The sequence below is a fragment of the Rhynchophorus ferrugineus genome, unplaced genomic scaffold (assembly GCF_030347505.1).
Source record: "Rhynchophorus ferrugineus isolate W39M unplaced genomic scaffold, kcgeb_rfMv2 rfM1, whole genome shotgun sequence".
Classification (NCBI taxonomy): Eukaryota; Metazoa; Arthropoda; class Insecta; order Coleoptera; family Curculionidae; genus Rhynchophorus; species Rhynchophorus ferrugineus.
In genome coordinates this window covers 74,160,062-74,175,970 of record NW_027472580.1, presented here as the reverse complement: position 1 = coordinate 74,175,970, position 15,909 = coordinate 74,160,062, and the positions used below count along the sequence as shown (strand labels likewise).

Here is a 15,909-nt window from a genome sequence, read left to right as displayed (position 1 = left end):
ACAATAAAGAAATATATAAATAAAATAAACAAAGAAAATGTTTTTTAGTGTGATGCTGCTGTGCCGAATAATAGTGTGGATAATGCGATGTGACTAACATCGCTTACAAAATGACGAACAATATGTTTGATTCAACCTAAAAAACCCGTCAACATACGAAGTATATGTCGAACCTTGACCATCTTGATATTGACTCTATTCAAGATTTAATATACGAAAAGTATAAGAAGACTGAGTACACAAACCATTTTATCGATATAAACATAATTTAATAAAATTATTTTCAGAAAATTGTTAGCCTGGAAAGTATACATAAAAGAATGTAATGTTAGACATCCCTTCATACACTCTTACGAGGCATAGGATTTAAATGGTATAAAGATAACCCTCGAAGAGGTCTAATGGAACCTACAAACATTGCCGTAAAAATAATTCACTTTTACAGGCGAAAAATAAAATCAAGGAAGATAAATTATTTGATCTATGAACTTGATCTATGGAACTTGGATACTTCAAAATGGTTCATTGGAACACTCTTGGCAAGACAGTAACAAAATAAGTGTAAAAACTACAAAAATAGCTGGAAACAGGTAAAATTTTAAATATCATATGATTAGGTCTTGTTAGTCATAATATTTATTAGTAACTAATATGCATAATTAATGCAGATGTATTGTTATACATGCAGTGAACAAGAATTGTTTTACTCCTGTTGAAGAATTAGTGTTATCCTCCAAGTTCTTGGGCGACGGCCATGGAGAAATGAACCAATTACATATTTTTGATTTAGTTTCAAAATCAATTGTTAAAGGACCTGAAGAAACCTTCAGTTATTGTTTTGGACAATATACCATATCACTACATTACAACATATCATTACATTACACACTGGTGGAAAAAAATTCCAACAATAGCAAAAACAAAAGCTATAATGAAGAAATATCTTTTAAAACATGAATTAATTTTTGATGATACTATGCTAAAAACTGAACTATTTCTAATTGTTACTAGGTAAATATAAATATGTTTCATTGTTTGCATTTTTTTTAGAAATAAGCCCGAAAAAAATATACCGTAGATCAAATGAATGTAGAATAAGGTCACATAACATAGTGATACGACTTCCTGCCTTTCACTGTATATTTAATGCAATCGAATTGATATGGGAGGTAGCAAAGAATTATAATAACAGACAAGCTGGTCGAGAACTATTTGGACATGCGGAAGGAGGCATTACCGACCATAACACCTTCGGCTTGGATGAATTCGATAAGACTTTCTGAGGAAGAAATTGATAAATGACGGAATCGTGAACAGGTTTTAGACAGATTGGAAATTTACAATTTAGTCATTGACTTGGATAGGGACTCGGAAAGTGACACTGTCTAAAGGAAACTTTCAGGATATGTGATGATGCTGTGCAATGCTGAAAATTCCTGAGACAGAGTGATGAGAGTGAAAATATATAAAGGTATGCACATAACTGATGGTAGAGTGTAACTGTAGAAAATGGTATCGTAGGTTGTGAAAGATTTGTGTGCATAGATATGTTTGTAATTGTTCATAATTAAACATGAGCATTAGGTTAGAATGAATGAAGAGTGGATGAATACTAACTGTCTTGTAGATATGATAAATGTATTAGACAGAATTCAGTGATTAGTTTTGTCAGAATAGTGTACACATGTAGTAGCAGAAGAAATAAAATATACGGCGATATAAAGATGAAGGTAAGAAGGTAAGTATGCTGTCTAATGAAAATAAAATACATTATTTTGATATATAATTTTAATTAGATGGATTAGGCAGGGTGATACCACTACATAAAAAATACGCCTAGAACTTTACTTCATGGGTGGAAAATAATTCTTAATAGTGGTTTTATCCCTTTTGATAATAGATGAATATATATATATATATATATATATATATATATATATATATATATATATATATATATATATATATATATATATATATATATATATAACTGTAGTGCTTTTTATGAATAAGGGCCAGAAATATTAGATCCATAATATAATTGGTTAAATCTTATATATAAAAATGAATCGCAAAATATGTTCCTAAGCGCATAACTCAACAACGCCTGGACCAATTTGGCCAAATCTTTTTTTAAAATGTTCGTTGAAGTTTAGGGATGGTTTTTACGGCGAGAAAAATTAGAATTATTGCTGGAAAACCCCTAAAAATAGCCCTTTTTGTTTGAATTTGTTTCGTGTATCAGTTGACAATTCATCTGTCATCTGTCAAAAGTCATCTGTAACAGACAACTTTTTTTTTTTAAATTTGATATGACTTGAACTCAAATCCTTTTAATCCGTACGAATTGTTTTATTTATTTAAAATTTTTTATTTGTTTAAAATTTAATTCAAATTTTAAATAAATAAAACAATTTGTACGGCTTAAAAGGATTTGAGTTCAAGTCATATCAAATTTAAAAAAAAAAGTTGTCTGTTACAGATGACTTTTGACAGATGACAGATGAATTGTCAAGTGATACACGAAACAAATTCGTATATCGTGTTTTGTGCAGAGTGTTTAGTTAGTTAGTGTTTGTTTAGTTCGTGATTAGTGAAAAAATAATTTATATTTGATTCGCGTGAAGCGCGAGCGCGACATTCAACTAATAATCGCGCAAGTTTGAATCCAGCTGCTTTCAGTTACGATGTGTCAATTGACTACAGTAACTACCAATGTGTTGTTATTGGTTCTATGAACTTGGTTTGCTCACACTGTAAGGCATTAAAATACAAAAACGAAGCCAATGGATTGTGTTGCGCAAATGGTAAAGTGAAATTGATACAATTGGATCCACCACCAGAACCATTGTACTCATTGGTTTCAGGAATAGGAACAGATTCTATACACTTTTTGACACATATTCAACAATATAACAATTGCTTTCAAATGACTTCATTTGGGGCAACAAATGCAGTTCGGGAAAATTTTATGCCAACTTTCAAGGTATGTATTATAGCAGTTACTCATAATTATTTTAGCGAACAAAATTTTCTGTCACCAAAGTTAAGATGTGTTACTAATCTTCAATTTCTTAATCATTACGAAATATATCACTTAGTCATCATATTATATGGTGATTCAGTTTCAGTGACACTTTTATTATATTTTATATTTGATAGATATTAGTTAAAACTAAATATATACTTTTTAAGATCAAATATTATTTAAGTTTGATCATTGACAATCCATTAATTTATACCACACCATAATATTTTTTTTATTTACAGATACAAGGGCAAATATATCACAGAGCAGGTTCACTGTTACCAGTGTCAGATAGCGACAACAAATTCCTGCAAATTTATTTTATGGGCAATTCACCACAAGAAATTGATCTGCGTTGTGCACATAACAATTTAGTAAAAAGGTCTATTGTAGAACAATTACAAACTTTATTTCATCAACACAATCAATTGATTATATTGTTTAAAACTGCCCTGGATCTGATGCCATCCGATAATCACAAAATTGTAATCAGAGCTGATAAAACACCTGCAGGTCAACATACAAGACGTTTTAATGCACCAACTATTGATGAAGTTGCTATCGTTGTAGTTGGAGAAAACTTGGAATCCCGTGATATTGTTTTACATCGTCGGAATTTTCAATTACAACCTATAAAGGAAACACACCGCTCATATGATGCACTGCAATATCCCATTATATTTTGGCAAGGTGAAGATGGCTACGATTTATCAATAAAAATGATAAATCCCATTACAGGTAACTAAAATATTAGTTTAGCTATGGCGATAATATCTCAGTCACTATATTATGTATTTTAATTTTATATTTGAATGTTATTAAAACAAAATCTGTTTACAGGTTCTGAAACCAACAAAAAAGTCAGTTCAATGAACTATTATTCATACCGCCTAATGATTCGGGAAAATGCAGATAATCGCATATTGAAATGTCGGCGATTATATCACAAATATGTTGATGACATGTATGTTAAAATTGAAACGGAGAGATTAACATTCATCAGGTTGAATCAAACCAAACTCCGATCTGAAGAGTATATTCACCTTCGAGATGCGATTAATACTGATGGAAATGCACAGAATGTCGGTCGGATGACTATTCTTCCAGCAACATACATCGGAAGCCCTCGGCATATGCACGAATATGCTCAAGATGCCATGTCGTATGTTCGTCATTATGGTACAGCAGATTTGTTCATCACATTTACATGCAATCCGCAATGGATAGAAATTAAGCAGGAGTTATTACCTGGGAAATCATCCATTGATCGTCATGATATTACAGCCAGAGTCTTTAGACAAAAGTTGAAATCTTTAATGAATTTCATCGTAAAACATAATGTGTTTGGTGAGACACGCTGCTGGATGTATTCTGTGGAGTGGCAGAAACGAGGATTGCCACATGCACACATTTTGATTTGGTTGGTTGAAAAGATAAGGCCAAATGAAGTTGATGCAGTGATATCAGCTGAAATCCCTAATGTACAAGTAGATCCTGGATTGCATGAGGTAGTTATCAAAAACATGATACATGGTCCCTGTGGAACTCTTAATCAAAATTCACCGTGTATGATGGATGGTAAATGTTCAAAACGATATCCACGGACATTAATATCGGAAACAATTACTGGTAATGACGGTTATCCATTGTATCGTCGCAGATCGACAGCAGACAATGGAAAATCAACAATTGTCAAATTAAATCAACAAGATATTGAAATAGATAATCGTTGGATTGTTCCATATTCACCCATTTTATCAAAGACATTCAAAGCACACATCAACGTTGAATCTTGCCATTCAGTGAAATCGATTAAATACATTTGCAAATATGTAAGCAAAGGGAGTGATATGGCTGTGATTGAAATTGGTGCAGAGAATTATAATGATGAAGTTACCCAATACCAAATGGGCCGCTATGTCAGTAGTAATGAAGCAGTTTGGCGAATATTTTCTTTTCCTATTCATGAGAGACACCCTTCTGTTGTTCACTTAGCTGTGCATTTAGAAAATGGACAAAGAGTGTATTTTACAGCACAGAACGCAGTACAAAGAGCTGCTCAGCCACCATCTACTACATTAACCAGTTTTTTTGAGACATGCCAAAACGATGATTTCGCACAAACATTGCTATATTCTGAAATGCCAAAATATTATACCTGGAATCAATCCTCAAGGAGATTTATACGACGAAAACAAGGAAAACCAGTTCCAGGATATACAGATGTATATTCCACCGATGCGATTGGCCGGATTTATTCAGTACATCCAAGCAATGACGAATGTTTTTATTTACGACTGCTATTAGTCAATGTACGTGGCCCAACATCATTCCAACAGTTACGAACTGTTGATGGTGAATTGTGTGGATCCTACAGAGAAGCCTGTCAACGTTTGCAATTGCTTGAAAATGACGCTCATTGGGATCAAACTCTCAATGATGCTGTAATATCATCACACACTCATCAAATACGAACATTGTTTTCTATAATCATATCTACATGCTTCCCATCAAACCCAATTGATTTGTGGATGAAGTACAAAGATTATATGTGTGATGATATTTTGTATCAAATACGGAATAGAATGGGAAATCCAAATATACAAATCAGTGAAGAAATTTACAATGAAGCATTGATTTCAATTGAGGACATGTGCTTGATAATGTCAAACAAACTATTAATTCAATTAGGCCTGACCGCGCCCAATCGTCCAATGCATGACGCTTTTAACCAAGAGTTGCATCGAGAAAGACTGTATGATCTCAACGCTTTGAAAGAATAAATTCAAGCAAATCTTCCACTGTTAAATGAACAACAGAAGTATGTATTTGAAACTCTTATGAAAGTAACAAATGATGAAACTGGAGGGATTTATTTCTTAGATGCACCTGGTGGTACAGGAAAAACTTTTTTTATTTCATTAATATTAGCAACAATTCGCTCACAAAATAAAATTGCACTTGCACTCGCTTCGTCGGGAATCGCAGCAACTTTGCTTGAAGGTGGTCGAACAGCCCATTCAGCACTAAAATTGCCATTAAATATGCAAAGCAATGAAACTCCAACCTGCAACGTTTCGAAGAACTCTGCAATGGCAAAGGTTTTGCAGCAATGTAAATTGATTGTTTGGGATGAATGCACGATGGCACATAAAAAATCTTTGGAGGCTTTAGACTGAACCTTAAAAGATCTACGTAGCAATAATAACCGATTTGGTGGTGCAATGATTTTATTAGCAGGAGATTTTCGTCAAACATTGCCAGTGATTCCACGATCAACGCCAGCTGATGAACTCAATGCATGTCTAAAGTCCTCCAATTTGTGGAAACATGTTAAAGTACTTCATTTAAGCAAGAATATGCGTGTCGAGTTGCAAAATGACCAATCTGGAAACATATTCTCTAAACAACTCATTGACATTGGTAATGGCAAATTTCCTATAGACATGTTGACGGCTTGCTTTTGCTATGACTATAAACAAGTCCCAGGGGCAATCATTAAGTGTTTGTGGTATTAATCTAGAAAACCCATGTTTCTCACATGGTCAATTGTATGTTGCCTGTTCCCGTGTTGGAAAACCATCAGATTTGTTTATCTATGCGCCAGGTAATCAAACAAAAAACATCGTATACCACAAAGCAATATAATGATAATAATAATAATAATTATGATTCACATGATTAACAATAAAGCGATTACTTACTTTTCAATCCTTATATATGTTTTATTTAATTATTTTTTATTCACAACGCCCTATCACCAGGGTGATGGTTCTGTTCAGGAGAATTTTTTAAAATACGTAGGCACAAAAACTGCCACATTACAAATCTTTTTGACAGGACGAAGTCTGTCGGGTCAGCTAGTTAACAAATAAAAAGGATGTGAGAATTGGAGGAAAATGCTATACCACATTTTTATTTTGGTCGAAATATCATTCATATCGAGACAAATTTTATGATTTAAAAAAATTAACTGGGTTATTAAATACCCTCCACATAACATTTGCTTAATTATTAATATTAATCATTACTTGAAACGTTTTCATTAAAATGATTAAAATTATTTATTATATATTAGCATAGTTATTCAAATTTAAACAAAGCAAACTGGGGTGTTTGGTATATGTATTATTAATATTTATAACTAAACAATCACAACAATGAACCTGAAAAGCACTTTCCGTAATTAATAATTTAATAAAATGTCGACCCAAGAACTAATGATGGATTATATCTCACAAGTATTCCAATTTTAATTTCAATAAAATTTTGCTGGGACATCAAAATTCTTATTGATTTTTCATCATGGTAATATTGAGGGAAATTTTGGAGTGATTAATGGGAACTATATTCTGAAAATTTAATTAATATAATACTTTTGCGTGAATAAAACTCATATAATAATATAGTGTTGTAAAATAAATTAATCTGGAAAGGATTATTTAAGATAAAAATGAAATAGATTTAATTATAAAATCTTTAAAATACTCTTGCTATAACACAAAGTGATAGTTACATTTTATTATATTTAAACTACAGAAAATGCAGCCTTCAATGGAAGTAGTAACTCTTTTCACTATTAGGGTTACTATACATTTTTATCTTTGTTAGACCCTTAGATGGGAGGGGATGAAATTCACTAGTTGAGCTTTCCTTTCGAAATTTAATTCAATACCAATGTGTGGGTTAAAATTAAGTTTTACATGTTTTTTATATTTCTCTAATTGACTTTATTTTTATATAAGATTCAAAACTAATCCGTAACAAATGTTCTGCTATGATCGATGACTTCTTGCAACCTTCCTGGTAAAACCATAATGTTCTTACTATAAAATCTTTGAGATTTCTGGATAAAAAAACTAAAACTAGTGATATATACTAATTGTGGTAGTCAGGCAGTGCAAGGTCTGGCGCTATACGGTATACGCATCGGCCCTAGTCAAACTCTATCAATTGTTACTGAATGTTTAAAACTGTATATGGAATAACACTGACGTAAAGGAAAACAATAACCTCTCTATTAATCAACTGTAGCAGTTTTTTGGTAATTTTTGTGCTTCAATCTCATTGGTTCTTAGAGTAGGGAGTCGAATTAAAGGTTTGGCCAAGTTCGAGCAATTTTTAGTTCAACAGGTTCTTGTCGTTAATTCATACGGACCATAAAAATTCTAGGAGGGTCACTATTTATATTTCGGGAATTGGCCACTGACGGTTCCATCGTGAAGTTTGATATTTTTGACGATATACGTACTCAAAACATTTTGTCGCAATTTTGTTCATTTTATATTTAGTTGAAAGTTTCATCTCGGCAAAAAATGGAACTGAATCGTAAACATTTTCGTGCAATGATTTTTCACGATTTTCGAAGTGGATCGTCACAACAATAGTGCACCAATCAACTTAATTTGGCTTTTGGTTCCATCAAAAACCATCGTGTATCGCTGGTTTAGCGAATTCAATCGTGGTCGTAGTTCGCTGTCCGACGAGTTTTATGATGGTCGCCCAAAATCGGCTATTGTGCTAGAAAACATCGATGCTGTCTGCCAAATGATTAAGCAAGATCGTCATGTCACCTATTGTGAGATTGAGGCATCTCTAAGCAATAGTTCCACCAAATTCCGATTGGTGCAAAGAAATGCTTAAGAAATTCAATCGCGGTGCTTCGAAAGAAGTTTATAAAATCGTGACAGGTGACGAATCATGGATATATTCGTATGAGCCCGAAAGCAAGCAGCAGTCGACTGTATGGGTGTTGCAAGATAAACCAAATCCAACAAAAGTTGTTCGCCCACGAAGCAATTCAAAGAAAATAGTGGCCTGTTTTATCGGGAAAACTAATCATATTGCAACAGTGCCTCTAAATGATCGTAAGACAGTAAATTCTGATTGGTACGCAAGCATATGTTTGACAGTGAATCTGTGACGGTGAAATAAGGAAACAAACAGGAGACACCGGATTGTTCAGCGTCATGATAATGCGAGCTCTCGAACAAGAGACTAGTTGAGCAGTCAAAACTTCGTATTGATGGGTCTTCCACCGTACAGCCCTAATTTGGCACCCGATGACTTCTTTTGTTCCCGTCCGTGAAGAATAAACTGCGGGGCCAACGATTTTCATCGCCCGAAGATGCTATTGAAGCGATCAAAAATCATCTTTTGAATACACCTCATTCGGAATGGAATAAATACTTTGGAAATTGGTTTGAGCGTATGCAAAAGTATATCGATAATCGTGGCGAATACTTTGAAAAACATTTTTAAAAAATTCGAAGATTAATTATTTGTTTTTTTCCTATTCCCGAAATATAAATAGTGACCCTCGTACAGCTCACAAGATTCTGAGATCCTATAGAAACTTAAGGATATGCGTCTCTTTCAGGGAATTAAGTCATCCCTTTGTACATTGTTAGGAAATATAGGATTGAGATAACGTAAAGATAAATCCCGAACACTTCTAGCGCAACTTCCAGACATTAATTTTAAAATAATTAAATATCTAAAGCATAAAATAAAGTTTAAACAAAAAGAAACTTGGTTTTTCGGCAAGTTTATTTGTTGATGAACAATTTCTTGACCGTAATTCATGCGGATCCTAAGAGCCATCGAGCACTCAGTCCTATATAAATAGTGGAAAATTATATTGAGATAGATGTTTAATGTTGCGAGATAAAATATGTCGGATTACCTCGATATTTTGGAGAATTTTATCGAGCGAGCCTTTAGCCAAACCAAGGTAATGCTTTACGATCAGTTTAAACTATTATAATTTTCAAACAGTAAAGTTTTTAAAAACAGGTGTGTCAGAAATTTAATTCTATGATATAATCAAATATAAACTGCAGTTGCCCTGAGTGAATTATTTAAATTATGAAATGATAAAATAGATACTGTATAATATAGAAACTTATGTAGAAAAATTCTCAAAGACCCATTGGTAAATGAAATTACAGTTTTATAAAATCGATACCTGATAGATAATTGAATTGCAGATGAAAACTGTTCAAACAGGACAACAGATTTCGATCATTTTCTTCCGATAGCTGTTACATGGTACTATCTTAAAGCCATTAATGATTCAAGGAATTTCAGTGGTTAATTTAATGTTTAAAAGTCATTATTATGGTTAAATATATAATCTGGTCACTCTAAGGTCAAGCTCTGCAAAGAACATCTCATGTTCAGAACGACTATGAATATCGGGCAAGTAAACCGTTGCATCACTAAAGCTAAATAGCGAATCAATTTTTACTTTTACTTTATTTTGGCATTCAAATATAACAACATTTTAATACAAATGGGATAATAAGATAATAATTATATACATAATTTAATGCATAATATAAATAATAAATGCAAAACTAACTTCATTAAACTTTTTTTATTTTAACACTATAATATATCAAAATGCATATATTATCGAAGGACCTAAATTATGGTTAATTGTAGAGCCATAATAGCTTGTAGAGTTGTGTCATTATATTTACACTGAGCATTTTCCAAAGCACAGTGGTATCATATGGAGGTCTCATCTAGAGTCTATTCATAACAGTAGTGACACGGGAGACATGTCAAAACGTCGCAATGTTGCCGCAGCAACTCTGAGTTTTAGTGCATTTTGGCTCCCATATATAACAAAATTTTAATATAAAGAAAATAATGAAACGAGAATGTTTTTTGAAAAAAAAATTTCTTGACAAAACTACATTTAATCTGATAATTATTAATTAATATTATTTCTCTCCCCGTATATAATACATGTGTATTAAGTGTATACTGACCTTTAGTTGATTCCTCTTTCATCACCCTATCTTGGTTATTGTCAGCATTGAATTATAAACCAACATTCATTAAGTTTTATTCATTAACTGCCACATTTAAAAACACAAATCAAATTAATAACTAAGCTGTTTATTTCTAATCTATCAAAAGCTTGCTCAAGATTCTACCACTTGTCAATTTCTTCTTCAATGTGTCTGATCGCGCTCATCCAAACAGAAGGTGTTATATTTGACAGTGCTTTATTCCATAAATCCAGAGAGTTCTGGTTTGAATATACCTTCTTGACTTCAATGTATATTGTAGTAATTATTTACAATACCCCATAGCAACTCAATTGGATTGAATATGCAGTGATAAGGAGGAAGACCTAATACTCTTTGGCCATAACGTTCAGTAATCTGATCTACCATGTATATATTCTCAGGCTTATTTCTAAAAAAGTAAATTACATAAAATGCAATTACATATTTCAAATATATTTACCGAGTAACAATTTGAAATAGTTCAAACAAAACCTAGTCGATATTTATTCCAAGGCTTACTTTTTTCCATCAACTTTTGTTGTCTTTACACTATATTTATTATCATCTTGCCACGAGCCACCCAATGTCTGATATTAATATATAAATTAATATAATAATTGTTCCTTGATTTTTTTTATATGTTTTTAAAATTTGTGTTCTTTTAAATGCAATCTCTGGAAGTTCCATTAAACCCCTTGGTGGGTTATTTTTCCACCACTTAAATCCTATATTACCCAACAGTGTATGAACGGATGTTCTACATCCCTCAAATAGCTGTACATGTTTTGGCTTTTTATGGATACTTTCCAGACTAACAATTTTCTCAGAAATAATTGTATTAAATTATGGTTCTATTGACATAACTACTTACTGTTTTGTACACTTCGTATATTCTCTGATACAGCTAACAACAAGCTGATCTTGATTCGTCACCTTTTTCGCATAAACACGTTTTTTTTTTTGTTGAAATATAAGGATATATTGTGTTTTATTTTTTGAGCTATTTTAGTGACTCTGCCCGAACTAATAGTCAGTGCAGCTGCAACGCGCAAAAATATTTTCAATAAAATCCCCTGCGATTTGCAATTTATTAAAACAAAGCCTTAGAACAACGTTCGCCGGTTTATAACCCCTTATTATAATATTTTTAAGAATTTTGCAGACGTTTGACAAACGGACAACTCTTGCAGGCTCTTTCGGTTACATGATCGAACTTCTCTAAGATATAGAACAGAATTCTATCTCCTTTTAAATAGAATAAATACTTGGAATAATTGCCAATGACATTAGTTATAATAGCAACAGATGTATTGATGTCTAAGTCTATAGGAAAAGTACAAGTAGCGGTCAATGGACTAAAAGTTGGAAAGTAAAGCTTAACATCCCCAAATCTGCCCAGTTTAATATTACGTTGGCGTTAGACGACAAAAATCTGATTACATTACTTGACGGTTACCCTATTCCTCAACCAGAATTAGCTAAATAACTCGGAATATATCTCAAAGGTAGTTGAAATTCGAAACATCATGCTAGACAAAAAGCAGAGCAGATTATATTCAAAGTAAAGCCACTGTACTGCTTAGTCAGAAGATACTCTAAACTTGACCTAAAGTCAAAGGGTTTGTTTTATCAGTCAATCATAAAGCCCATTGGGATATATGGGGTGCAATATGGGGTTGCAATAAACTAACTAGTAATACGACGCATCCAAAGCAAAATTTTTCCATTAGTTACAAATAATTATCGCTACCTAACCAACAAAGAGCTGCAAAAGTTGGGTACGGTACATTGCTGAAAACTTTTATGTTGCATTCAGAGTGTTCACCAGACATAGCGCTTTCTGATTATTATTGGTTTACATTGGTGCAGCATTGGCAACAGTTTGCATGCGGTTGGAAACATTGAAGAACTGCAAGAATGGATCATTAATTGGATATGGAGAAATCACATCGTCCTTTCGACACCGTGTGGCCAATAGAGTGAGAAAAAGTTGTAGAAAATGATGGAATATATTTCGATTAATATATTGTTGAGTTGTTAAGGATAAAATACAATGTTGCTAATTAGATTTATCTAATAAGAATTTATTTTCTCTTTTCCTTGCGTAAATTAATGCACAAAGAGGAGTTTGTTTATTTAAATGAATAATATACAAATTATGTGAAATGGAAGAACCTATATCGAAACATAATCGTGAAAAAATTATAAATTGGATGGAAAATACTTACAAAAGCATCTGTCTGGTTTAGGATAACATTGATTCCGTCATCGGACCCAACTGATGATTATGAACGCGACATACAATTCTATTGTTCTTTCTTGATTCTTGGCTTCCATTCTTGAAAATGTTCATTTTCTGACTTCTTAATTCTTATTAAATCTTGACTTTTTTGACTCGTTCTTAGTTCATGTTCTTTGACTATTTCGATAATTATTTTACTGTTTCCGGCATTAGTTCAACAAATCATTAATTTTAAATTTGTCCATTCTATAGTCAATTTTGTTGTAATGGCAAATTCTGATGTTATTCGATTTTGACATTTGCTTCAATTTAGATCCTCGTTGACGACGCATCGTGTTTTATCGATCTTCTCTCGGGTTATTGATGGTAGTTGGTAAGGCTGTTTCAAGAAATCTTTTTCTATATCCCGATTCCATCAGAATTTTGGTGTGTGATTCTTCCTATTAAGAAATTCCCACGCCGATAGAACAAGTGCGTTACGGATTCTTAAGGAATACTCAAAAATTTGGCGATCTCGGGCCTTCTAGAAATTTATGGGAATAGCCACCATAAGGGTCATCTACCAGGTGTAACTTCTGATATTCCTCGTCTAGCCTTGGTACCTGAACCCTTATTATCCGGAACACTCGACAACGGGCCGATGACACATCCTTTTTGCTAGACACGTCTATTCTGACACATTCGATATAATGCCATATTTGATATTGTCTCAAGCCATAATTATTTTTGTATATCACAAATATTACAGAAACCACCATTCAAGTTCTAATAAATCAGAACCCTAAAATATACAAAAGAAAAAACATTACAATTTTCATAAACTTAAGTTTAAACAATTTTCTTATATACATCTAAATGTAATTACGTCTCAACAAATATAGCATACCAAAATTTCTTAATAAATACTTTTTAAAGTGAAAAATCAGTGTACAAACCGATACCCTATAAATGAAAGATTAGGAGGACTTATAACTTAGACAATAGACAATACTTTGAATAATATAATTTGTCAATATTGAAACTAAGAAATATATATATATATATATATATATATATATATATATATATATATATATATATATATATATATATAGTCAAATCAAAATAGCAGTGACACGGGAAACGCCACAATGTTGCCGCAGCTACTCTGAGTTTTAGCACATTTAGGCTCTGACATATAACAAAATTTTAATATAAATAAAATAACTGAACAAATATTCTATTAAATATAATTTATTTTAACATTATAGTACATCAAATGCATTTATTATCGAAGAACTTAAAACTACAATTAATTTTACAGCCAAAAGAATTTATAGGTTAGAGTTGTTATATTATATATATATTGAGCTTTTTTCCACGTTAGTATCCGTGGGGTTCCAGACGCGTTTTTGTATATATTGGTGTCCTCCAAACACCTAATCCACTTAATTAACAAATTTATATCTGAGTAATGTATTTTACTTTCATTAGAGTGCATATTTATGTTTTACGCTTAGTTTTTGTTTCTTTCGATGCAATATATCCTTGTAAAGTCATTATGATATTACTATATATTTCTTTAGTTTGTTCTGTTACTATCTGTATACATCTTTCTTGATAAAACTACACCTAATCACTGCATTCTTCTTAATGAATTTGCCATAGCTGCAAAACAGTTACTAATCTTTCTCTACTCATACATGTTAACCGAACCGTCATGTATATTCTGAACAATAACACACATGCTCATAAAGCTTTCACACTCTATAATACAATTCCCTACAATTAAAGTATATTAAATGTATACTGACCTTATGGGGTTTCCTCTTTCATCACCCTGTCTTGGTAATCGTCAGCATTGAATCATAAACCAACATTCATGAAGTTTTATTCAATCACAGTCACTTTCAGAAATACTAGTCAAGTTAATAACCAAGATGTTTATTTCTAATCTATTAAAAACTTGCTCAATATTCTACCTTTTGTCAATTTCTTTCTGATCGAGCTCATACAAACAGAAGGTGTTATTTTGGACAATACTTCTTTCCATAAATCAAGACAGTTCTGGTTTGAATATCCTCCTCGACCTGAAGATCTATTGTAACAATTCTTTGCAATATCTCATATCAACTCAATTGGATTAAAATTGCAGTGATAGGGAGGGAGACATAATACTCTGTGGCCATAACATTCAGTAATATGATCTACTACGTATCTTTTCTCAGGATTAATTCTATAAAAGTAAATTACATAAAATGCAATTAAATATTTCAATTATATTTAGTGAGTAATAATTTGAAATAGTTCATATTTAACATGATTTCCTCAATATATATAAACTTATATATATACTATTATATACTATTATAAATCCAATAATACTAAATAAAGTCACATAATTTCAAAAGTTAATATTCTATGCGATATTAAAAAAAACATTCGCCATTCAATATAAAAGGTAAATAATGCTGGAAAAAGCTCACTAGGGGACCTCACTCATTAATGGCCGTCTGGTCACATTACTGGCACAAATAATTATTTCAACGCAAACCCGAAACGACGAAAAAAATGGGTGCAGATATTTCGGAGAGTTAAATTGGTCCAGGATGTATCAATAATTCCCGAACGGCGAAACGGTTTTTCGGTGGAATATCGATTAAACGTTGCCGCCGAACGATTAACGAGAAAATGTGGACGCGAATTGTGTATCGATCAGCAATTTTTACCGGCTACTATTTCCCCCCCGGGGATGATTTATGAATCGGGACCCTTTAATAGAACTCCATTCAAAGATTTTGCCTGTCCTCCAAAGTCTTTTGTTTGCCACTTTATGCCGCGATTAATTTTTTTTCTCT

At 32.3% G+C, this 15,909-nt stretch overlaps 1 protein-coding gene across 1 annotated transcript; it reads left to right on the top strand.

Annotated features, from left to right (window-relative positions):
- Window positions 1-2,181: 2,181 nt before the first annotated feature.
- On the top strand, window positions 2,182-6,901 carry LOC143199822 (uncharacterized). The gene is made up of 5 exons (XM_076409949.1): window positions 2,182-2,280; window positions 2,483-2,807; window positions 2,868-2,986; window positions 3,271-3,766; window positions 3,869-6,901. The coding sequence occupies exons 2-5, from the start codon at window positions 2,735-2,737 to the stop codon at window positions 5,809-5,811; spliced, it is 2,631 nt and encodes an 876-aa protein (XP_076266064.1). The 5' UTR covers window positions 2,182-2,280; window positions 2,483-2,734; the 3' UTR covers window positions 5,812-6,901.
- The last annotated feature ends 9,008 nt before the right edge of the window (window positions 6,902-15,909 follow it).

Bases quoted from the DNA above. Each gene is read 5' to 3' on its own strand.
- LOC143199822 (XM_076409949.1), top strand. From the start codon at position 2,735: ATGAACTTGGTTTGCTCACACTGTAAGGCATTAAAATACAAAAACGAA. The intron at 2,987-3,270 runs GTATGTATTATA...TTTTATTTACAG, and splicing joins ATTTTATGCCAACTTTCAAG to ATACAAGGGCAAATATATCA. The intron at 3,767-3,868 runs GTAACTAAAATA...ATCTGTTTACAG, and splicing joins AATGATAAATCCCATTACAG to GTTCTGAAACCAACAAAAAA.